Here is a 26,389-nt window from a genome sequence, read left to right as displayed (position 1 = left end):
AGCTCTATTATGGGTACTGCTCTCCTAAGTGCTCATCAAGACGAGTCGGATGACTAAAACAGCGTGTGCCTATGTTGCACCAAACCTTAGATCCACTAAGTAGTGCCAGGGTTCAGCATCAGCTCTATCATGGGTACTGCTCTCCTAAGTGCTCATCAAGACGAGTCGGGTGACTAAAACAGCGTGTGCCTATGTTGCACCAAACCTTAGATCCACTAGGTACTGCCAGGGTTCAGCATCAGCTCTATCATGGGTACCGCTCTCCTAAGTGCTCATCAAGACGAGTCGGGTGACTAAAACAGCGTGTGCCTATGTTGCACCAAACCTTAGATCCACTAGGTACTGCCAGGGTTCAGCATCAGCTCTATCATGGGTACTGCTCTCCTAAGTGCTCATCAAGACGAGTCGGGTGACTAAAACAGCGTGTGCCTATGTTGCACCAAACCTTAGATCCACTAGGTACTGCCAGGGTTCAGCATCAGCTCCATTATGGGTACTGCTCTCCTAAGTGCTCATCAAGACGAGTCGGGTGACTAAAACAGCGTGTGCCTATGTTGCACCAAACCTTAGATCCACTAGGTACTGCTAGGGTTCAGCATCAGCTCTATCATGGGTACCGCTCTCCTAAGTGCTCATCAAGACGAGTCGGGTGACTAAAACAGCGTGTGCCTATGTTGCACCAAACCTTAGATCCACTAGGTAGTGCCAGGGTTCAGCATCAGCTCTATCATGGGTACTGCTCTCCTAAGTGCTCATCAAGACGAGTCGGATGACTAAAACAGCGTGTGCCTATGTTGCACCAAACCTTAGTTCCGCTAGGTACTGCCAGGGTTCAGCATCACCTCCATTATGGGTACTGCTCTCCTAAGTGCTCATCAAGACGAGTCGGGTGACTAAAACAGCGTGTGCCTATGTTGCACCAAACCTTAGATCCATTAGGTACTGCCAGGGTTCAGCATCAGCTCTATCATGGGTATGGCTCTCCGAAGTGCTCATCAAGACGAGTCGGATGACTAAAACAGCGTGTGCCTATGTTGCACCAAACCTTAGATCCATTAGGTACTGCCAGGGTTCAGCATCAGCTCTATCGTGGGTACGGCTCTCCGAAGTGCTCATCAAGACGATTTAAATGACCAAAACCGCGTATGTCTGTGTTGCACCAAACCAGAATTCTACTAGGTAGTAGGTAGGTACTGCTACTACTGCCAGGGTTCAGTCAGGGTCATTTTGCTGTCTCATTTTAAAATATCACGAATGTAATTTTATTAGACGTTGATGCAATTGAGAGTAATTCTAATAAATTTTTAGAAACTTTAATGGCCATTGAAGTTAATCCGAATTAAAGTTAATCCGAATTAACTTCAATGGCCATTAACGTCTCAAAAATTTAATCCGAATTAACTTTAATCCGAATTAACTTTAATCCGAATTAAATGGCTAATGGTTAATGGCCATTAACCTTTTTAATTGTTAATTTTTAATGGTTAATGGCATTAGCGTTCGGCCAACACTGGCCGTTGGTTACAGGTAAAGGGGCCCACTGACTATCAGTCCGCCGGACGATATCGGCCTGCCAGTTGTTCGGAACTGTCAAATTTTTGTTCTAACTGACAGGCCTATATCGTCCGGCGGACTGATAGTCAGTGGGCCCCTTAAGGTTTAATTACGAACAGTTCCAGTCTAACGCTGCTTCTCGCTGATTTGGCCTTGAGCGTCTCAGCGTCTCCGTGCCCGCACCCCGCTCACTGCGATCGTACGTGAATTTCGTCTCGGTGCGGCGGAACGAGGTTCAAAGAATAACCTACAGCCCAGAGGCGCGCGGCATTTGGCGCTATACCTCGTATTTGTGTATCTTTTGCAGATATTTTGTTGTTTGAGTATGAGTAGATCATGCGTGTAGTGGAGGTCGTAAATTATAATAAAAATATATTCCCTAATGCATTATACTTTACAAACCTCAATTAGTTAATTTGTGTTTTATCTGTTTCTTACAAATAAATATTTAAGTCAAATCGACGGATTAAGATTTATAGCTAAAGCTTGGTATGTACTAAATTGAGGCGTACAGTGCGTTTATTTTATTCAGATTTTTTTTTAAATCCGTAATAAATAAATATAAATAATGCCATTAATAGTTAACTTATAAAATTAAAATACCTACTAGCTTCATATACTACACATACTACTACAAATGTGTTATTTCGCGAAGTTCGAAGTTTTCTCAAACATTACGTGGGAATATAATCATTATTAGGGTTCCGTACCTCAAAAGGAAAAAACGGAACCCTTATAGGATCACTCGTGCGTCTGTCTGTCTGTCTGTCCGTCTGTCACAGCCTATTTTCTCGGAAACTACTGGACCAATTAAGTTGAAATTTGGTGTATACTGTATATCTGTAAGTTTGTGACCCAAAGACGGACATGTAACGTAAACAAATTAATTTTAAACACGGAGGCCACTTTTGGGGGGTAAAAGAGAAAATTAAAAAAAAAGTTTTTCAAACTATATCGTGTTACATATCAAATGAAAGAGCTCATTGTGAGATTCTTATCTTTAGAAGTTATTCACGAAAATAGGCAAAAAATTAACATTCCCCCCTTTATCTCCGAAACTACTGAGTCTAGAATTGAAAAAAAATACTCAAAATAAATCTTTACCTATAGATCACAGGAAAACTTATTAGAAATGTGCAGTCAAGCGTGAGTCGGACTTAATTATTTAGTTTTTGATCCAACCCCTGTACGGGTTTATTAAAGACATTTCACGCACGTTTCATATAAAAAATAAATTGTTTAATATGAGTAATGTACGGAACCCTTGGAACGCGAGTCCGACTCGCACTTGGCCGGTTTTTATTACAAGCGCGCCACAACCAAATCAGCGCTTTGCAGTCATTTATTTTTTTAGTGGTTAACGGCTATGTACGATGAACCCCTGTGGACGTCAGCTGCCGCTCCGTTGATGGGTTGAGGAATGGCAGCCACCGAAACACGCAAAAAAAATTGTCATCGCCTCCCGCTTGATACTGAGTCAGATGATGGTTTAGATGCTATTGTGAATTAAAAAATGGTCAGCCGGTTGTATCTCGGTGGACCGTCAGTTGGTCACATGAACATGCAAAAAAATCTTTTCAGTCATCGCATCCCATTTCATACTTTGTCAGATGGTAGTTTAGATGATATTGTTAATAATATCGGCCGGTTGTATCGCGGTGGAAATACCGTCAGCTATTAAAACATTATTGTTAGTTTAAAAATAATTTTAATTGATTTAGCCGTTTAGTAAAAATAAAAAAGTTTGCCGCAAAATGGCCTGTTTTATTATTTTTATTACGGTAAAACTATAAATATCAGGAAAAAAGTTTAATTTTATAATTGTTGAACAATAAATGAAGATTCATATATATTTTTTTCATAATTTTTTGTTTACCCATTTAGAAGTATAATGAAACCACCATTTTATCGTGTGCAGAAATAGCAATGTATTGAAGTATACCAAATTCAAAATTAGACAACAGTCACATAGTTCAAATAGAACCCAGAAGCAAAGAGTTTTTGGTTCTCCTTAAAAAGGCGATTGTTTGTTACAAATGCAAGATGCCCGGCCATTATCGTAATCATTAACAAAAAATCATCAACATATAAAAAAAGTCGTTAAAATGCACTTATTAAAAACTAACGACACAAGCTATGTATACTAAGAATCATATTTATGATGATATAGGATATATGATAAGATATAGGATATAATATTGTTTTTCTTTATGTTATTCTCGAACTCCCCATCGGCACACAACCCTCCATAAGGTTTTGCCTACGATGGGTCTTGTAATGATCTAAAAAACTGTAATTTGCTTCCTTATTCAATAAAAAAAAAAAAAAAATTTGCACGGAAAGAAAAGTTGATAAAAGTCCGATAAATACAAAGTCGCGAGAACGCAAACAAACGGGCTTCAACTAATGAAGAATATAATGATGGTGATGACACATATCTTCCTAGAATCAATGATGAATGATATCACAACCAGCTGAGATGTGGTGGTGATGGAGAACCCTGCACCAGCGATTACCACAGTTGAATTTGAAGGAAAACCCATCTCGGAGAAGGTTACTGATAGAATGTCATTGGATTCAGTAGGGGATGTTTCCAATATTTCAGGTGGTGAAGAATATAATGATGGCGATGACACATATCAGCCAGAAGAAGAGGGATCTTCAGACTCTTCAGCCAGCAGTATGGATAGTGTTTTAGAAGTCGCTGAGGTGAGAAGGTGTTCCCAGAGGCAAAGGCACCCACCAGACAGGTATGGCTTTTCAAACACTTGTATAGGTGGAGAAAGCAGTGAAGATACCTGTGAGCTTTCACTTGAAGCAGCGCTGGAAGGTCCAGAAAAAGCTCAGTGGTTGGAGGCGGTGCATGATGAATTGCAATCCTTTGAAGACAATAAGGCATGGGAACTCGCCGTTGCACTCAAGGACAGCACCATTGCAAAATGCAAGTGGGTATTACGTAAAAAGTATGACAGTGACAATTCAGTGAGGTTTCGTGCTAGACTTGTAGCAAAGGGTTTCACACAGAAAGCTGGTGTAGATTACACAGAGACTTAACTCACCTGTTGTCAGGCATACAACTTTACGGCTATTGTTCTCTTTAGCAGTACAGTTAGGACTAGACGTTACCCATTTAGATGTGAAAACAGCTTTTTTAAATGGTGAGCTAGAGGAAACTATATATATGCAGATACCTGATTGTTTCGATTCCCCTGAGAGGTAAAAAAAGGTCTTAAAACTTAAAAAGGCAATTTACGGTCTAAAGCAGGCTTCAAGGGCCTGGAATAAGAAAGTAGACACTTGTTTAGTTGAAAATGGTTATGCAAAATCCAAAATAGAGCCTTGTCTGTATACAAAGCTTGATGGTGACCGCAAAACCATTGTCACAGTGTATGTAGATGACTTCTTTATTTTTTCAAATGATGATAAGGAGTGTAAACAAGTCAAAGACATGTTGTCAAGTCACTTTCAAATTAAAGACTTAGGACAGGTAAAGCAATGTCTAGGAATGAATGTAACATTTAATAAATTGGAGGGTTCTGTCACATTGAGTCAGGAAAGATATATTGACAGTTTGTTGAACAAATTTCAAATGACAGATTGTAAAACTTTTGATACTCCAATGGAGAATAAATTGCATGTGGATGTAGGTCAAAGTGTAAACAATCAAATACCATATCAACAGCTCATAGGTAGCTTAATGTACTTATCGGTTTTGACCAGGCCTGATATAACTTATTCTGTAAGCTATTTAAGTCAATTTAACAATTGTCACACTGACGAGCATTGGTCTTATGCGAAACGGATCTTAAAATACTTAAAGAAAACTAAGAATCTTGGTATTAAGTATTCTAAGAATGGGAATTCTGAGATAGAAGGTTTTGTTGATGCCGATTGGGCTATCGACACTCTGGATAGGAGGTCATATACTGGGTTTTGTTTTTTAATGTCAAATAGTGTCATTTCATGGGAGTGTAAAAAGCAAAAAACAGTAGCTTTATCAACATGTCAGGCAGAGTATATGAGTATTTCAGAAGCTTGTAAAGAAGCAGTGTATTTAAGGAACCTGCAATTTGAAATTACTAATAAGATGTATACTTTGAACCTGTACAATGACAATCAGAGTGCACTTAAGCTGTCGTCAAATCCTGTGTTTCATAGAAGGTCGAAACACATTGATGTGAGATATCACTTCACTAGAGAGTGTGTTTCTGCCAAAATAGTTAAATTGCATTACTTGCCCACAGCTGACATGCCCGCTGATTTGCTCACTAAGAGTTTATGTGCAAAGAAGCATTATACTTTTATAAATGCTTTAGGCATGGTTAAAATTTAATTTGTTTTACTATTAAACATAAATACGAAAATAGACGCTCTAGAAAAAGAAAATAAATGACTTAAGACTGAACTAAGCCAACTACGGGCCCTCACTGAGAAAAAAACCGACTCAAGCCACTCCAGTAATCAAAGCAAGGCAGGAAGCCCCTCTAACGACAACGAAAAGAAGTTTATACTTTATGGCCTTGACGAATACTACGACGAACACGAGTCGGACATATGCCATCGTTTAAATAACATGTTTAGCCAGATACTACATATACAAATAAATTGATTTATTGAATCTGCCAAGAGAATCGGAAAAAGAGGAAACCGACGCCCGCTCGTTATAGAGCTAATCAGCAAACGAATGAAGTCATATGACTTTGAAGTAATTTGCATGGTCCAGTACATATGTACTGGACCATGCAAATTACTTCAAAAATACCGGATACGCTATTGATGAAGTTTTGGATGCAGAAACCTTAAATAAAAGACGCCATCTACGAGAACAGCTCACAAATGCACGGAAAAGTGGAAAATATGCTGTTATACGGAACAACAACTTATACATCGACGGAGAAAAATACATCCCGGCGCATGAAACACAAGAAAAGTTTTTAGAACAAAATCTTAGCGACACGTCTACAAGCACCCGATTACCAATACTAGAAGATTTCACCACAAATGAAACAAGTACAAATATTTCAACAACAAAAGCACCAAAGACCTAACAAAGAAGACACTTCGGATACTAACACATACCTTTCGAGGTTTACTTTCAAAATATGCAGAGTCTCAAAAATAAAGTAGATCAACTAGAAGAATTTCTGACCGAAAACCCTTATGATGCCCTATGTTTGACGGAGACCTGGATCCATAAGTCTCAAGAGGATGTAGTTCGCGTGTCTGGCTATACACTAGCTACAGCTTTTAACAGACAAGAACGCAATGGTGGAGGGGTAGCGATTTTGCTTAAAGATGGCATAGAATTTATAGAAAGAAAAGACATTGTAAATTTGTCACTAGAATATGATGTAGAATGTTGTTCTATAGAAATACCGAAATTGAATGTTATCTTGATCTGCCTTTACAGACCAAATCGTGAAACAGAAACATTTTATGGTTGCCTAGAGAAAATATTACAGATAATAAAAACAAAGACACAAAACAGACATATCATACTAGGAGGTGATTTTAATATAGACATGATTCGAAAAAGTAAGCTATCTAAACGTCTCACAGATCTAATGCTCAGTGTTAATTTAGTTCAAGTTGTTAAAGAGCCAACTAGAATAGCAGCCCAATCAGAAACGTGCATAGACTTGTTATTTACAAATAATACACTATTTAACCTCGAAGTTACGGAATTCGGGATTTCAGACCACAAAGGAATAGTTTACAGTTTTGACGTGCATCTAAAAATTAAAGTAGTTAAGGATAAGACTTGGAAAACATTAAAACGCATACACAGCCAATCAAACCAATTGGCTTTTAAAGAAGCTATTACAACTGTAGATTGGACTAGTATACTAATATATAGAAATGCTAATAGTAATTTTAAGGCATTCCAAAACGTTTTAGTACAAATACTGGATAAAACGATTCCTCTAAAATACATTAAAATTAGAAAAGCAAAAAAAAAAATTGGCTAACAAAGGGTGTACGTAAATCATGCAGAAATAAAAGATTACTTAGAATACACATTAATTACAATAAAACAAATGGTCTTAACACACTAAAAACATACTACAATTCATATAACAAAATTCTCAAAAAATGCATAAATTACTCTAAAAAAGTTAATTATATATTACAGATGAAAAATTCTACGAACAAGAACAAAACCATGTGGCAAATTATTAATGAGAAAAGCGGGAGGTCAACAATTTTTTTTAAAAATAATATAAAAATTAAAAGCCAATCCCAAAATAAAATTGTACAGTCACCAAAGGAAGTAGCTAATGTTTTTAATGATTATTTTGCTAACGTCTATGAGTCTAAATCGGTAAATTCTAATAATAATCCAACTATGAATGCTGCACAAAAATACAAAGATTTCGAACCGGTAGAAAAATCTATGTTTCTGCGTCCCGTCAGTGAGCAGGAAGTCTTCAAAATTATTAAGGGGTTTAAAACTAAACATAGCTTGGGAATTGATGAAATCCCAGTTACTTTATTAAAAATCTGTAATATGGAACTGACACCACCAATCACTATGCTAATAAATCAATCTTTCGCTGAGGGAACGTTCCCAGATAACCTTAAAATAGCTGTAGTCAAACCGTTGTTTAAGAAAGGCGATGATACGGACCCTTGTAACTACCGACCTATTGCTTTATTATCATCTTTGTCGAAAATTTACGAAAAAGCCATGTGTGATAGGTTGTACAATTTTTTAGAAACCAACAATGTGCTTCATGCAAATCAGTATGGATTTAGAAAAGACCGATCTACAGCACTTGCTGTGACTAACTACATACAGAATGCTATAACAATATTAGACAGGAAAAAACACGCCGTTGGCTTTCTACTAGACTTAAGTAAAGCATACGATAGAGTATCACACGAAATTCTACTTAAAAAACTTTATAATTCAGGGATTAGAGGCGTAGTCCACGATTGGTTTAGATCCTACCTGCAAAACCGTATTCAATATGTGCAAATTAAATATCATAACTCAAACACAAATGAAATCACCGAGACACGTTCGGAAAAGCGACATTTACTAGGATCTATTCCACAAGGTAGTGTTTTAGGTTGCGTGTTATTCTTAATATATATAAACGGCCTTCCAAATTTAGTTAATATACACAACATCTTATTTGCAGATGACATTTCGTTACTGTTTGAAATTGATAAAGGCGAAAGTCATAACGATACAATCAAAAAATTTCTTCACGAAGTCAATAACTGGCTAGAAGTTCAAAATCTCGAAATCAATCTCAACAAAACTAAATTAATTCAATTCCATCACGGACTTAACAAACCATTAGAACTTAATATAATAATAAATAACATCAAAATTGAGGAAGTGGACACTTTTAACATGTTAGGAATATCCCTTGACAGTAACATAAACTGGAAAAAACATATAGAAATTGTTGCATATGTGTGCGTGAGGCTGCGTCCACACGCTGTTACTCGTTGAAATATATGTCAGTGCGCTAACGGCCGTCTGTGGTTTTAATCGCTCCTTTCTGTATTTATCAGTGGCGACTCGCGTGCGTAATCTACCCGTTCCGCAAAAAAAAAACATGGCAAGTGCTAATCTCGGGATTTTAACTATTTTTGATCACGCTGGCCAAAGTTGGAAGAGCTACAAAGGCAGGATTCTACAAATTTTTTTGGCTAATGATTTGGACGGGACGACAGATGCTACGGGGAAGAAGAGGAAAGCCATTCTTTTAAGCGCACTCAGCGAAGGCACGTATAAATTAGTTGAGGATTTAGCGTTGCCAAAGCAATTGGGAAGCGTGCCATTCGAGGACATTTTGACGCTTTTGGACGGACATTTTACACCGACACGGGTGGGCTTCGGGGAGCGTCATAAGTTCTACTCCGCGTCACAGCAGGTAGGCGAGTCTCACACGCAATGGGCGGCGAGGCTCCGTGGTCTGACTGCACACTGTGAATTTGCTAATGCAGAAGAGGCACTGCGTGACCGGTTCCTGATAGGCATGTTGCCAGGCCGGGAGAAGGAAAAACTTTATGCTCGGAAGTTGAAGGATTTGACGCTGGCTAAAGCTGTCGAGTTGGCAGAAACTATTCGGTGCGCCAGCGCGGGGGCTACGGCGTCGGGTTCCGAACCCGGCACTGATCAGCTGTTGAAGATATCAAAGATTTTATTTATTTATTTATTTAAACTTTATTGCACAAGCAAAGAAAAATGTACAAATGGCGGACTTAATGTCAAAAGGCATTCTCTACCAGTCAACCATTAGGTCAAACAGAGACATAAATGTTGGTGCAGGATAGATTTATAAATTATAACGAGAAATAGAACCAAAAAAAATTCAAATATTATGTATTTATATATAAACATAATAACGTAAACTAACAAAATTATGATTAAATACTAATACTTATATGATATACAAAAGATAAACTAATACATATTAGTACATACAAGATGGAGAACATTATTTAAATTCTTCTGACAGAAGATGCTTGCGGAGTAGACGCCTTCCGAAGAAAGATTCCGTAGAAGATTCCGAAGAAAACAGGTGTCGGCGCGAAGGTTCCGTGTACGGTTTGCGGTTACACAAATCATAAGACTGCAGAGTGTCGATTTACAAATTTCGTGTGCAAAAAGTGTCATGTAAAGGGACATTTGCGTAGAATGTGTAAAGTGAAATACGTTAATTTGGGACCAGAGGATGAGGGCGATGACGACGGTAAGATTTATTTTATTCGTTCATTTCGCGGAGAGCCTATGGTCGAAACCATTACTATTCGTAAAAAACAATTTAAATTTGAAATTGACACGGGCAGTGCCGTCACGGTTGTACCGCAAAATACATACAATAAGAGTTTTAGTGACATTCCCATACGATCCACGAGCAAAAGGTTGCACGGGTATTCTGGGGAACGTATTCAGTGTATTGGAATGATTCCACTACCCATTTCATATGCGGGGAGCACGCATTCGATAAACGCATATGTAGTCTGTGATGAGGGCCCCGCACTACTAGGAAGAGATTTCACTTCTACATTTAATTTACAATTAACCCCTGTGCATTATTGTAGTGATGAAACTATAGTTAAACGGTTACAAAAGGAATACCCTCAGCTTTTCTCGGATGAACTCGGGTGTTACAATAAAACTAAAATTAAATTAACTTTAAAGGAACACTCTAAACCGGTTTTTATTAAAGCCCGGCCGATCGCGTTCGCGTTGCGAGATAAGATCGATAAGGAGATAGATAGGCTAGTCCATCTAGGCGTTCTCGTTCCGGTCGAACACTGAATATGCCTCCCCAATTGTCCCCGTATTAAAACGAAACGGAACCGTTAGACTATGCGCAGATTACTCGGTGAGTATTAATAATCAACTAGTCGTTGAGCAATACCCGCTACCTACTGCAAATGAGTTATTTTCTATGTGGCGGCAAACAATTTTCAAAACTCGATTTATCGATGGCATATAATCAGTTTATGCTCGACGAGGCCTCACAAAATATATCGTGTATAAATACACACCGAGGCCTTTATAAATATACAAGGTTAGTGTTCGGGTTATTCTCGGCACCAGCGATTTTTCAGCGTGCTATGGAGGGGCTACTAGCGGGCATGGATGGCGTGTTGTTTGTTGGACGACGTGCTCATCACGGGCAGTGATGAAAAACAGCACATAGACCGTTTGCACGCAGTCCTTAAGCGGTTACAATCAGCGGGGTTAACCCTACAAAAGGAAAAGTGCGTGTTTTTCCAGGCCGACGTTTCATACTTAGGGTATGTCATAAGTAAAAACGGTTTAAAAAAATCATCGGATAAAATAGTAGCGATGGTAAATGCACCAAAACCTAAAAATGTTAACGAATTAGTCTTTTTTGGGACTCGTAAACTATTACCGGAGTTTTGTACCGGAAGCATCAACAATCTTGAGCCCATTGTATGACCTATTAAAAAATATATAAAATGGCATTGGTCAAGCGAGCATGACACTGCGTTTGAAAAGATTAAAAGTGTCTTAGCGTCGGATCAGGTACTTGCGCATTTCAATCCTAACGCGAAGGTCATCTTGACAGTTGATGCATCCCCCACCGGGCTATCTGCCATTTTATCACAGATCGAATCAGATGGCACCGAATGACCGGTTTCCTTTGCCTCGCGCAGTCTTAACGCGGCCGAAAAACGTTACTCGCTGTTACAGAAGGAAGCCACTAGTATCGTGTTTGGTATACGTCGATTTCACCAGTACCTGTACGGAAGGTCGGTACCCTTCGTTTTACGTACAGATCATAAGCCCTTAACCAGCATTTTCCATCCCGAGCGTGGCATTCCCGAAGTATCTGCGAATAGATTACAGAGATACGCAATGTTTCTAAGTGGTTATAATTACGTCATAGAATACGTACGCAGCGCTGATAACAGCGCGGACTACTTGTCGCGGGCTTGTCTGCCGCCGCGAGGGGGCGGGGAGGATGAAACTCGGGTCGACCCGCGCGATGATTGGGATCGAGCTGCATACATTTGTTTTGTCACGGATGGTAATTTGCCAATTTCTGTTAATGAGCTTCGTAATGAAACTAGTAAAGACATTGTTCTCCAACAGGTAATTAAGTATACCGTGAATGGCTGGCCTCATAAAGTTAACGATATAAAAATAAAACCATTGTTTTTATGTCGTACACAACTATCAATTGAAAACGGGTGTATTATGCGGGGCCATAAAGCCGTGATACCGGAAAGATTGCAGGGGAAAGTGTTGTCTGAATTACATCTCACACTTAGGTATCGTTAAAACTAAAGCGGAGGCACGTTCAAGGTTATGGTTTCCCGGTATAGACGAGGCGATAGAAAAAATGATAGGTTCGTGCGACGTTTGCATTCAATTACGCCCATCTCCGGCGCGGGTTCCATTGGCACATTGGGACCTACCCCCCACGGTTTTTTTTAGGCTCCACATTGATTTCCTGGGTCCTATAAATAACCACACATATTTAATCGCTGTGGATGCATATTCCAAATGGGTGGAGGTCTATGATATGGGAAACTCGACATCATCAATGGCGGTCATAGATAAATTATGTGATTTTTTTTCAAGGTTCGGGTTACCTACGGTAATCGTAAGTGATAACGGTGCATCCTTTTGTTCGCACGAGTTTACCGCTTTTTGTAACTTAAACGGGATACAACACGTGACGTCACCACCATACCATCCGGCTAGTAATGGCCAGGCGGAAAGTATGGTCAAAGTGATCAAAAAAGGGATCAAATCTAGTTTAATAACAGGGCTTAATGTACGGGATAGTAAGGTTAAACTATTACAGTACTTGTTCAATTACAGGAACTCCGTTCATTCTACCACGGGCTCTTCACCAACTGAACTAGTGTATGGACGCAAACTAAGATCGCGTTTAGATTAACTGCACCCGGTTACGCCAACGCCTTCATCCTCATCGGTCACCCTTGCTAATGTTATCAAAAATAAACAGTGTTCGCAGAATAACAAGTTAAATAGGAAGAACAATGAAACCTTTACAACCGACGAGCGCGTACTATACAAAAAAATTACTAATAAAAATAAGTTCACTTGGTCTAAAGGCGTGGTTAACAGAAGACTAGGCAAAGTTTTATACTTAATAAAAGACATTACTACTTCAGCGTTTATTAAAAAATATAAAAATCATATACTTAAGTACAAAGGTACTGAAAGTAACTGGGACTATTGTGACGCACTGGATTGTGACTTACCTGAGACATCCTTACCCTCTGCACTGCAAACGCCGCCGCCGCCGCTGCAAACGCCGCCGTCGCCGCCGCCGCAAACGCCGCCGCCGCCACCGCCGCTGCCGCAAACGCCATCGCCACCAACTCCACTGCCGTCACCATTGCCGATGTCAACCCATGAACTACCGCCGGGTCCCTCACTCACGGGGACTTTAGCCCCATCATCGGACGACCCCGCAGAGGGGGAAAGTAAGGCAAAGAGCGAAGTAAGAAAAGAGGTGACAAGCTCAGATGATGAGGATGAATTCCATGAGGCGGAAGCAGGAGACCAGAAGCCAGAAATGGCGAGCAATGCGCCAATAGTCCCCAAAAGAATATTACGGAAGCGTTCCAATATTAGTTTTAAGAAATATTTTTAAGAATTGTTTTAGGTTAGTTATGTAACTAGGGGGAGGAAGTGTTGCATATGTGTGCGTGAGGCTGCGTCCACACGCTGTTACTCGTTGAAATAAATGTCAGTGCGCTAACGGCCGTCTGTGGTTTTACTCGCTCCTTTCCGTATTTATCAGAAATAACTAAAACCAAAATCTCAAGCTTCCTATATGCACTGTACAACCTTCGTAGGACAACAGACTTAAAAACTGCTCTATCGGCCTATCATGCATTAGCACACTCGCGGTTAAGTTACGGAATCATGCTGTGGGGCAACAGCACAGATTCCGAGGAATTATTTGTCATGCAAAAAAAATGCGTCCGAATAATGGTTGGCATTCAATGCCCTGAAAACAGCAGACCCTATTTTGAGGAACACGTTATTTGCCATTGCCGTGCCAGTATATCCTATCATTAGCCATATATGCGTGGAAATATAAATATTTATTTAAGGAACCAAATAGTGTCCGGAGAAAATATCAGCTTGTTATCCCCCCTTCCAAAACAAAAATGCTATCCAATAGCCCACAATATACAGCAATCCGGGTATATAATAAACTGCCAAACAAAATCAAGTCGCACAATAATTATAAATTATTTTATAAGGCAATCAAGGAATTTGTGTTACACAAATGCTATTATTCTTTAAATGATTTCTTAAATGATAATTTGGAATAAATTGGATTTCATAATAATAATGTAAAAATTTGTAATTGTAAAAATATTAATATTGGGATAATTTTATGATAAATTATAATTTAATATAATTTAAGCTGGTGAATAATGTATAGCTGTTAAGATATAATTTAGACTAAGTATTATTTAATTAACTATGTTGCTATGCCCTAACGGGTGCATGTTGTAACCTAAGATATAAATAAGACCTAATGTAAACACATGTATGCAATAAATGATATGACTATGACTATGACTATTATTAGTTATAGTAGGGGTATTGTGTTTTGATATCTTAATAATAGATAGCAGCGCCACCTATAGATAGCAGCGACTAGATATAAAAACTCTTTGCTTCTGGGTTCTATTTGAACTATGTGACTGTTGTCTAATTTTGAATTTGATATACTTCAATACATTGCTATTTCTGCACACGATAATGGTGGTTTCATTATAGGTTATGGGCCCAGTTGAAGTAGTTGAAATACATAATTAAAAACCATTGTCACAGTGTATGTAGATGACTTCTTTATTTTTTTCATTTATTTGTTTGCGCAGTATATTCTCAAACTGCAAAAACTTATCCAGCACTAAAATGCAAGTTTACTGCGAGAATAAATACAATTTTACTGGGGACATAACCTATAATGAAACCACCATTATCGTGTGCAGTAATAGCAATGTATTAAAGTATACCAAATTCAAAATTAGACAACAGTCACATAGTTCAAATAGAACCCAGAAGCAAAGAGTTTTTATATCTAGTCGCTGCTATCTATAGGTGGCGCTGCTATCTATTATTAAGATATCAAAACACAATAAGAAGACATAATACACCAAGTTGACCCAATGAAATAATTACTGATATTTAGTAAAAAAATATTTTTCATAAAAAATCTAAAGCGATAACATTGTTTTTTTTGTACTCAATTTTAGGAAGACTTAATAAGCTTTGAAATTATACTAAATATGGTATTTTCTATTAAAAGGCACCTTATTGTCGATGGCGCTTACGCCATTATAAACGATGCTCCGATATAAATATAAGTACAATGCCGCGCGATGCTGTGCGGCGTAAGCGCCATCGACAATAAGATGCCTTTTTATAGAAAATGCCCCAAATAACATGATAGTTTTCCTATATACTTTTTAAGAAAAAAAAAACCGACTTCAATGGGGGATGCCGCTGAAAGTTCACTTTTGTTTTTTTTTTTAATTGAAAATTTAACAAAAATTATAACATTATAAGTACCTTAATCTAATGTTCGCCAAACTGTGAAACAGTTTGTTGGCGGTGCGCTCTAGAATAATCTTAAACTAAATATGTACACTAAAATTAAGTAAACTACAGTAGTTAGGTATAGCATTAGGAACATACTTATACGTAGGTATCTTAAATCTATCATGCGAAACGGTATCAACTGTCCATGCGTAAATCCTATCTCGTTGAGATAAGGTCTACGTTCAGTAACAATTATATAAAACTTTATTTACTTATTTAGCAACCGAAAATAGGTAAGAAAGTAAGTAACTAGGTTATGTTTTCATATTTGTGTAGGAAAATCTGTTTAAATTTTTATTTCAAACTACCTATGTTTAATTTAGGAGAGGGTAATCATTTTATATTTTAGGGATCAAGTATTCTTTTGTTCTTCGTCCATAATAGTTTTTTGCTGACGGTTGTGTCAATTTTATTTTCTTAGCAGACCTAGTGTTACGCTTACTTATTCTTGGTATTTTACAATCATCAGTGTAGTAACTATGTAATACATTTAAATATACAGCCTTACAATGCACAGGAATTATCTTGCAGGTTGAGAAAAGTGTATCATAATTATGTTTGTGTTTTTTCCTACTATTATAACTGACTAAATATTTCATTAATCTAATCTGAAGTAACTTTATTTTATCTAAATAAGTTTTAAAGGTAAGTCCGTAACAGCTGAGTCCATAGCTTAATAATGCGTCAGCAAGTGCATAGTAAACAATGCGCAAGGTGCGTTTGTTAACAATTCGATTTAGGTAGCAAAATTGTCCTAAAATAGACCTAAGCCTATTGCATAATTGATTTATGTGAAGTTTGAAATTGAAATGTTTATCTATTAATAATCCCAGATACTTACTCATCTACTACTTCTAATTTATTACAGGTGCAATTATCTTTATTTTTATGTAAACATTCATATGAATGTCCTATGACATTAATATCACCTGCCATTACATTTTTTGCTATTTTGTTGTACGGAGAAATTATATGCATACATTTAGTTTTATTTAAATTCAAAATTATTCCATTGTCGTGGGCTCATTTAGTGACATTCTCAAAATCCACCTGCACTCTGCTCACCATGTCCGTACGTCCTTGCCAGCGAACAACAGGCACATATCATCCGCATACATGTAGACTGTGCAGTTTTGGACTACATTCGACACGCTGTTCACATGCATGATGTACCCAACCGGCCCATACACCGAGCCGGTCGGCACACCGAGAGTGACGTGCGCGTCGGATCCCGACTCACCATTGATGGCAGTGCGCAGGGTCCTATTGTTTAGGTATTCGCGGAACCATTGATTCGTGGGTCCTCTGATGCCACATTCATCCATTGCCTGCAATAGCTGCTCGTGGTCCAGCGTGTCGAATGCTTTTTTGTAATCAATAAATAAAGCAATTACCTGTTGTCCGCCGCCAAGGCTCTTGTTAACATAATTAGAGAACTGGGTCAAGGCCGTAGCGGTGCTACGTCCCTTCCTGAAACCATGCTGCGCTTGCGATATTATATTGAAATGTTCCAAAAAAGAGCTCACTTGTCCTACCACAACTTTTTCCACTATTTTATTTATTACAGGCAAGATAGCAATTGGCCTATAATTTGTATAATCTAAATGGGAGCCTTGCTTGTAGATTGGCCTAATTATGGATTTTTTTAATTGATCTATGTATTAGGCCTTTTGTCAAACACAGATTAATAAATTTTGCCAAAATTATGCTTAGGTCCTTTTTAACATATTTTATATCCTGAACTCTGATTTTATCAATACCAGGTGCTTTCCCGTAACTCAATTTGTCAATTACTTTCTCGACATCGCTGCCACTCACATTTTTAAATCTAAAAGACACATTTCTCTCGTTTACATAGGAATTTCTATTTAAGAACTTGTGATCGCAATTATGTTTTATATCCACAATTTCATGTGTAAAGGTACTTGAAAAATTATTACAGATACTTTCCACATTATTCGTTTTTCCCAAATATTTCATTATTGTGCTGTCTACGTTCCCATTAACTCGACCTATCCAGTTATTAATTTTGCCCCATATTTTTCGAAAATCACCCTCACATTTCACAATTTCATTTTGTCTGAATTTATTCTTAGCAACATTTATAATTTTGTTTATTTTATTTCGGTACCGCGTATATTCTAGTCTCAAATTCATATTATTAGGATTGCATTTCCAAATTCTAAATAATGTATCCCTCTGCGCAATCATGCTTTCTAATCTTTTATTTATCCATGGTTGTGTTACTCTTTTATTTTCCTGCTTACATTCAGTTAATGACTCGTTATAGATGTTGCTAAAAACAGAACACATTTTTTCATATAGAATTACGGGACAGTCTATTGATAACAACTCAGACCAATTTATTATTTTCAGCTGATCTATAATTTTATGGTTATTCAATGCATACCTATGCGCACGCACATTCGGGTCATTATCGCTTGTAACTATGTCAGGCGTATCCCTATGATGTGGTGGTCGGACAACTTATTTTTAATACTATCACTCCATATGGTTGTACTATCGTATGTAGTATATTCGATATCCTCATCTAAGAAATCGAATGCCATGTTCATGCCTTATATATATTATGCAATTAAAAACCAAGTATCTAGTGTGCACGCGCTCGAAAACGGCGCCCAATAGCTATGTATTATACTGTTTACTCTGCCGTATTTCCAATGTTATAAATTAGGGATTTAATACCCTCTTCGCTTCTAATATTATAAATTTTCTTTTCTGACTCGCTCTTTTTCACTAATATGTTAGACTTCTGGAACCACACATATAACTGTACGTAGGTTTTAGCTGGTTCTTGACGGACCAAAATAATTGGCGTTTGAACTTAGTCATATCCTCATTGATATAAATCCTTTTTTGATTATTATTTCCATACACTTCGCCCTTAGTGAGACGAGTCTTGCGCTTGTTTATCCATTGGTCCCGGGCTGCCTTAGTGCGCATGGTAACAACGATCGGCCGCGCTCGCGCCTGCTTATCGCCGTGTTCTGCGTCTACCTTCTTCTTTGGGGCACCCACTCTCCGGACCTGCTCAATGTCCTCGGTATTGAGGTCAAGCTTTTGGGCAATAGATGCTACTACTTCGTCTAGTTTTTCATGTTCGACCTCGTCCACGCAGGCTAACTCAATTACTTTCTCTTTCTCTTTTTGTTCGAGCATTTCTACTCTTTCCTCCAGGGCTGCGTTGCACTTTTGTAAATAAACATTTTTCCTCTCTAACGCGATAAATTTTTCTCTGCTCTTTCTTTGAACTCGTGCAGCTCCGCATACCGTTCTGAGTACGAATCTATCCGATCCGACATCTCCTGAAATTTATTTTCGATATTGTAGACTATATCTAGCTTTTTGTTTACCTCCTTCAGCAGCGCCTCCACCGTTACGTTTCCAGGTTCCAAAGAAATTCTATGCACTGTTGGAGAGCCTTTTTTTCCACAATCATCACACAGGTCTTTTTGGCCTACCTTCAGCGCACATTTCTTATGCAAAATTCCATCACATCCACCTTTACACTTGATGGAATCTTCCTTGCTAGTCGATACAAACAATTTACACTGTTTACATTGCATCATTGTACATAATATGTTTAGCACCGCGTACCGTAAACAATCAGACAGCAACAATCAACACGTCCTCACTCAGAGCGCTCGGAGCGGAACTGTGAGCGCTCGGAGCGGAACTGTGATGGTGCACTCTTAGATTCCAGACAATGAAATTAAAAAGACAGCATCTTTTGCCTAATTATGTAGAAAAGGAGGTAAAACCACCCATTTTTCTAGTAGCATTTCGTTTTTGTAAGGGTCGCAGTTCTAACCTAACCTAACCTAACCTACTTTTCTGATAGCATTTCGTTTCTGTAATGGTCACAGCTCTAACCTAACCTACTTTTCTGATAGCAGTTCTGTTCTGTGAGAATCGCAGTTCAAAACCCACCCACCCACCTAACCCACTTTTCTAGTAGCATTTCCGGGTCCGGGTCTGGGTCCGAATCCGAGTCCGGGTCCGTGTCCGGCTGTCCGGGTCCAAGTTTAGGTCAGAGTTCGGTCCAAGTCCGGGTCCGAGTTGGGGTCCATGTCCAGACCCGGGTCCGGGTCCGAGTCCGTGTCCAAGTTTGGGTCTGGGTCCATAAGGAAGAGAACAAATCGCCAAACGTGAACTATGTGTCATTGACGAGTTCCATTCTGATCATCATCAGCAGTTCCACTTCATCAAATGTCACTTTTTTAAATGTAAATGCTGGATTTGTTGATAAAATACAAAAATCACTATATGTATGCCTTTCACATTTGAGGAGTTCCCTCGGTTCCTCGTGGGTCTCATCATCAGAACTCGAGCTTGATGAAAATATGTCTTAAAAACTTAAGTTGCTTAACAAACATAAAGAAGAGGACAAATCGCCAAACGTAAACTATGGGTAATTAAAGAGTTCCATTCTGATCATCATCAGCAGTTCCACTTCATCAAATGTCACTTTTTTAAGAGGCCGGTGTCGATTTTAGTCGCAAAAATGTAAAATTGATAGATTTCGTTGATGAAATTGTACACCTTTTGTTACCAAATTGAAATAACAAATACTGTTTTCTATTAGCACGTCTTCTTATCTTGCCTTTTATCAGATCATTTTTTTGAGAACACTCACTAAATTAGTAATGATATTTTTTCTGAAGGACGTTTAAGTAAACGCGCGTAAAGCACTGATTTTGTCGCTCTTATTTGTAAATTTCGTAAAGTTTGGACTGCTAAAAATGGTAAATTTGTATTAAAAGAACGGGCCAAATTAAGTGGAATAACAATATTATCCGATTATGTTTTATTGTGTACTATGGCAGTGATTTGATTGTCTTAGTCTTTAAAAAAAATTACTTTGTGCACTAGAGCATAAAAGTAGCATTTTGTGCAGCCTACATCTAGCACAAAGGAGAACTTTAAGAGCATGAGAAGTGAAAAAAACATTAATATTTTTATTGGAGCGTATTTTTCAGTATGTCTCATTATTTGGATTAAAATAAAATAAATATGATGAGTTTCACCGTAAGCTTTAATTTTTATTGTAAATAAAATAGGTTTACAACTAATTTATATTCCACAATTTAATTACAGATATAGAGCCTAGGAGCATTGCGTTGCGTTATAATAAGTAAAATAAGACACATTGTTATTTATAATGTTTACACTCCTAGGTCAGGATTATGTGTTCATGTTTTAAGTGTAAACGGCTTATAAACGACGATAATTATATTTATCTATATCGTTTTACACAAAATAAATCACCATTTTGGTGTTCCAGTTATACATATAAATCGTAACGGTGCAATAAGTACAGCTAGAAGTAATTTCCTTAAAACATTGCGCATCCCCTTTACACAAAGTGAATTTATGCGACCACTACAATACTTAGGAGATTATGGGATATTATATTAAACAAAATACCAGCACTAAAAGTGTAACAATATTGAACTAGATACAACTACCGATTTAATTCAGTTAACATTTCGCCATTATAAACACTTATATGCACGTTAGATCTTCAACGGAAAATATCTGTCAATTGATTAAGACTTTATGCACTTATACGATTCCAGTCTGCTGGCCATATGTATATTATTATGTACCAGTACATATGTATGTATTATGCCAGCTCCTACACTAGTTTTAAACAAGTTACATGTAACATAAATGTTACCTCTCAACAGACTTGCCTAGTGGGTTATATTTAAACAACATTGATTTACAATTTACATGATGTAAATAAAGTCAAAGTAACATTTAATATAAATATGCTCGTATTTTACAACTCCAATCTTCAATAATATTTAATCATTTATACACGTATAAAGTAAATATTTAAATCAATATTGTAGTGATTACTATAATTTTTACTCATTTAATAGAAAACAATTGAAATCATCTGATAAAGGAATATTATAGGTACCCAAATATGCAAGTAAATTTTCTACCATCGTTATTTTATTACTACATTATAGTTGTTTTTGTAAGAAACAACCACAAACGCCAAAATGTCAATGTCAGCAGATAACTACTGTTGTATGTATTTACGATAATTCTAATCATTTGCAATTTTCGTTTTTGTTAATTCATTTTACGGTCTAAATGTAAAAAAAAAGGAAACAGTTAACTATATTTTTTGTAACAATAGCCCTAATGCCTGCTGAGACCAGTTCACGGTTGCGGTTGCTGGTGGTTGGTTGAATAGATTTCAGCAGGCGTTCTACACGACATCTAACTTGTCAAACGGGCCTCTGCGATGTTGGCTTTGGCCCCACACACGCCTCACAAAGGTCCGGGAACCCATGGTCCCGATAGGTCCCCGATAGATCCCCTTTGGGTCCCGAGACATACACATAATAATAATTAAAAAACCGGACAAGTGCGAGTCAGACTCGCCCACCGAGAGTTCCGTGCTTTTTAGTATTTGTTGTTATAGCGGCAACAGAAATACATCATCTGTGAAAATTTCAACTGTCTAGCTATCACGGTTGATGAGATACAGCCTGGTGACACAGACAGACGGACAGTGGAGTCTTAGTAATAGGGGCCCGTTTTTACCCTTTGGGTACGGAACCCTAAAACATACCTAATGAAAATCTGATGTTTCAAACCCTTGGGGAAAAAAATGTTTAAAATGTAAATGAATTAATAGCCAGGTGTAGGTGTAGTGTGCTGACGGTACTCTACTTGTAACATGTTGTATTTATAAGTGATTGTAGCCTCAGCATACCTGGGTGTTTTGGTTATGGCATAAGCTACGAGCAAGTTATGCAAGTAAACACGTAATGAAGAAAACATTACGATTACTGGGTACCGTTGAGACGAAACTAAGTAGTTTAAAATATGAAATTTAAAAGTTATTCAAGAAAAAAAGACCTTTCATTAACTAACCACTTTCTAATATAATGATATTCATTTTTATATTCAATTCCTATCGGGTACTATGTATTTCATTAACGACAATGACAGTAGAAAATGGAATACTTAATGTATGCAAATGTCAGTAAAATACCGTAAGCTTTCGTTTCAACCTGTCATTTCTACTTATTTCTTACAAATCATTACAAATTAACGACTTTGTGTGGCCCCAAGATGTTTTTGTATCTGTCAATGGTTACTTATTAATACAAAACTCGTATTAATTACTCGTTATTCGTGGTAACGAGTGCCGTGCAAGTTGGAGGAGGGTAGACTTCATGGCCTATATCGGATACTTATGCATTAAGTTTCGTAAACGAAACTCTGAGGTGGTTGTGAAGTGTAATAGTATAGTAGGGTGGGTGTGGAAGCTAGCGGTGGGTACTGGGTACTAGAAGGCGTGCGCGTGGCGGCAGACGCCGCAGCCGAGCGCGAACTCCTCGCCGGTGGGCGGGTGCTGCACGTGCAGCGGGCACTCCTCCGACGAGCCCGGTAGCTGCTCGCCTTTCGGACCTATATACATATAGAACACACATTTATAGTTTACAGCCTGACAAGATTCTATTTGGCCTTTGCCATGTTGCGGATTTTTAGTGGTATTAATTCATTTTATTGGCAACGAGTACTCATCGAAACGAGTGGCGATAAATTAAAACACGACCGCAGGGAGTGTTTTAAATCGACACGAGTTGCGAATTACCTATCGCACGTCTATCGTACAACGTTTTACAGTACATATGGCCCTTTAAACTTTCGACATATGCACAAAAATTAAGTGCAATTTACGCACTAGTGCGAGAAAGTAGCACCATATGTACTGTAATAGTTATTTGTGCAACAAGAGAGGAAAGTTGGTTTTTCTTGCGAGTGTTTATTTTGAGTCCCGAGAAAGCGAAAGATTCTAAGGTAGAATCTTGAGCGTAACGAGAGACTCAAAAACACGAGATGTAAAATAACTTTGCTCTCGTGTTGCACACATAATTTTTCACCTCAGTAGTGAGAACATATTAAAGGTTAAAATGTATTTCGAATTACACAGAATAAACAGAAAAAAAAAGTATTATAATATGTACGATACGATACGATACGATACGGTCCGGTCCGGTCCGGTCCGGACCTAAACTTTAATATGTTCTCGTACTTCGTACCGTACCATACCATTAAAAAAAAAGGAATAAAAGTATGAAGTTCATGGCCTTCACTAAATTAAAAAGCTACATTGTTTCACTCCCTGGAGTGACGAAAGTAGGCTTGTTCGAGCTGCTGAGGTGAAAAGACTATTGCAGTGCAGCACATTTGTACTGCGATGGGAACTAAGGTCATGGGCTATAGATTTGAATGTTGGATGGACTGGATAATGGGCTATGGGAGAGACTAGCGGACACCTGCCGTGACAATCAGTCTCAAAATTGTTAAGGACAGGTGGTGACTCGCCAATTAATTTAGTGGGCCCTACAACGGCCGCACGCACAGTGCGACAATAGAGCAACACTTCAGAGTGGCTGTGAGGTTGTCGAGAGGTGAGTCTGCGGTAGCCAGATCCCGGTAATCCGTTCAGCAGGCCGCCGGCGTTATGACATTTTACACTTCCAACCTGGAGCATAGGTCCCGCTCTTGCGACTCCACTCTAGCCGGCCAGTCAAGGCAAGCACAGAGGCGAGGGCCAGATGAAAGGGCCCTCTGGAATAGGGGTCCGCGGTGTCGCCACTCACCGTCAGCTCGCCACAAGCTGCCCCCGCGGGGTTATTATTATTATTTGTATCTCCTCGGATTTCACGGGCCTATAAATCCCGGTCTTTTGATAGGCTTGCGTGGGGATATAGATCCAACACGTAGAGGCCCCTTGGAGAGCTTTAATGTCATGTAGAACGCCTGCTGGAACCCGTTCACAGGCGCAACAATAGACACCCATGAACCGGTCGCAGCAGGCATTGGGACTCTTGTAGAAAAAGTGAACAGTATACCGGTCTATGGATTGAAGTTTGGGTGGACAATGAGACTGGGCTATTGTAAAAAAGTCCGGACACCTGCCATAACAATGCTAACACACGTTATCGAGGCAGGTGGTGACTTGCCGCTGCAAGCCAGAGCTGAGAGTCCTGCGGGTCCCCTTGGGGTCCATTCCGACCGGCGAAGACACGCCGGAGACGGAGACCCTGACCGACTCTCTGGAGCACTCGGGTCCGTGGGGTCGTCTCTCCCCAACAGCTCGCCACAAGCTGCCCTGCGGGCTTATTATTATTATTATTATAGCCTCTTTGTTTCCATACTCTTTTCAATTATTTAGTTTTTAATTTTAGTTTTCAAATTTGGTTAAAATATGTTTCAAACACACACACGTCAAACGGTGGACCGATGACATAGTAGAGGTTGCCGGGAAAGACTGAATGTACAATGCCAAACATAGAAATTTATGAAAGAAATGGGAGGAGGCCTTTATCCAAACGGGATCCATGCCCCAAGAAAGGAGAAAAAATTCGTTAAGGATAACAGAGCCTAATTGCTGGTTGTGTAAAATATATGCTTCCATTTATACAAGTAGCCGAACTTCAACCACCCGGGGCCCACTAACATGTCACAATAGTATATTATTGTCGAGGCTCGGAAGTAGCTACTTGCTGGCTGAGGATTCGTTTTAAACGGACGACCTTGGGAGTCCGTTTAATTGAATCCGAAGCCAGCAAGTAGCCTTTCAGCCGAGTCATATATAGTGCTTTTCTCAAAAATGGCGCATAAATACAAATATAATAGAAATATTTTACAGAAGCAACGTTCTTATGTATGTATATATTTTCACAGAAAAAAGTAAAAAGATTTGCTTTGCCGCCTTTTTATTTTTTTAATTAAAAATAAGTGTATTTTTCTGCTGAAAATACGCCTACTTATTTGAGACACCTAAATAGTCGCGGTACCAACATTATAATAATAAGTACTGATCATCTGTTTGGCTGTTTAATGGACCTATGCCTTCATTTGATATGGCCACTTTAACTTTTAAAAAGTTTAAAACTCGACAAATAATGGAATTTGTGTGCAACATTGCGGTCCCGAAATCGATACTGCAATGTTTTTAACTTTTTATTTTTTGACTGACCATAAAAAATACCTGACGAGCACTGAGGTCGTTGATGCTTTGGAATGTTCCGTACCTGCCGGGCACTTGGGTAGATGATGCATTGGTATGTTCCGTACCTGCCGAGCACTGAGGTAGTTGCTGCTTTGGAATTTTCCGTAGCTGCCGAGCAATGAGGTAATTGATGCATCGGAATGTTCCGTACCTGCCGGGCACTGGGGTAGTTGATGCTTTGGTATGTTCAGTGCCTGCTGGGCACTGGGGTAGTTGATGCTGTGGAATGAGCCGTACCTGCTGCGCACTGGGGTAGTTAATGCTTTGATATTTTCCGTACCTGCTGGGCACTGAGGTAAATGATGCTTTGGTATGTTGGTGACTCGTTGGAAATCATCATGGCAGGCGTTGCAGAAGTGCGATGTGCCGAAACAGAAGAAAACGGCCACCTGCAATTACACAACACCGTGGCATGTAGGCTAGAGAAGCAGTCAAAAAAATTCTCTATCTTTGGAAGATCGTAGGAATGGCAGCTATGCAATTTTTTAGGTAATTATTTTGGTAAATTTGAAAGATCGACCACCATAATTTGAACACGAGGTCCAAGGAAACGACTAGTTACCCTTACATGCTCCCACACCAGATTCCTAGCCGCAGGCAGGGCAGGGCAAGGCACAGGTACTATAAAGCAAGATATCCAACGCATATAGTATGCTTGTTCACAC

The 26,389-nt window shown here is 38.7% G+C and overlaps 3 protein-coding genes and 1 pseudogene across 3 annotated transcripts in view; 2 read left to right on the top strand and 2 right to left on the bottom strand.

Annotated features, from left to right (window-relative positions):
* Positions 1–9,044: 9,044 nt before the first annotated feature.
* Positions 9,045–9,843, top strand: LOC134754110 (uncharacterized). The gene has a single exon (XM_063690186.1). It carries the CDS (start codon positions 9,126–9,128, stop codon positions 9,810–9,812), a length of 687 nt encoding a protein of 228 aa, XP_063546256.1. The 5' UTR covers positions 9,045–9,125; the 3' UTR covers positions 9,813–9,843.
* Positions 9,844–10,034: 191 nt separating this feature from the next.
* On the top strand, positions 10,035–16,510 carry LOC134753712 (uncharacterized protein K02A2.6-like; annotated as a pseudogene).
* A 203-nt stretch (positions 16,511–16,713) lies between these two features.
* Positions 16,714–18,832, bottom strand: LOC134753711 (uncharacterized). Its single transcript, XM_063689650.1, has 2 exons — positions 18,549–18,832; positions 16,714–17,122 (listed from the first exon to the last, which is right to left on the bottom strand). Exons 1-2 carry the CDS (start codon positions 18,830–18,832, stop codon positions 16,714–16,716), a joined length of 693 nt encoding a protein of 230 aa, XP_063545720.1.
* A 1,858-nt stretch (positions 18,833–20,690) lies between these two features.
* Positions 20,691–26,389, bottom strand: part of LOC134754459 (E3 ubiquitin-protein ligase MYCBP2) — a 283,481-nt gene continuing 277,782 nt past the window's right edge. The window contains exons 73-74 of the mRNA XM_063690792.1: positions 26,005–26,113; positions 20,691–23,110 (exon numbers count right to left, since the gene is read on the bottom strand). Coding sequence (XP_063546862.1) covers positions 22,989–23,110; positions 26,005–26,113 — 231 coding nt within the window. The 3' untranslated portion in view covers positions 20,691–22,988. The remainder of the gene's footprint in view (positions 23,111–26,004; positions 26,114–26,389) is intronic.

This window comes from Cydia strobilella, chromosome Z, assembly GCF_947568885.1.
Source record: "Cydia strobilella chromosome Z, ilCydStro3.1, whole genome shotgun sequence".
NCBI classification, from domain to species: domain Eukaryota; kingdom Metazoa; phylum Arthropoda; class Insecta; order Lepidoptera; family Tortricidae; genus Cydia; species Cydia strobilella.
Note: the sequence above shows the minus strand (reverse complement) of the source record. Positions and strands in the feature narration are given on the sequence as shown.

What these genes read in the sequence shown, in the direction of transcription:
- LOC134753711 (XM_063689650.1), bottom strand. Translation starts at nt 18,832, where the DNA reads ATGCTCGAACAAAAAGAGAAAGAGAAAGTAATTGAGTTAGCCTGCGTG. An exon ending in CGTCTCACTAAGGGCGAAGT is followed by an intron (nt 17,123 to 18,548) that starts GTATGGAAATAA and finishes GCATGGTTTCAG; the next exon opens with GAAGGGACGTAGCACCGCTA.
- LOC134754110 (XM_063690186.1), top strand. Translation starts at nt 9,126, where the DNA reads ATGGCAAGTGCTAATCTCGGGATTTTAACTATTTTTGATCACGCTGGC.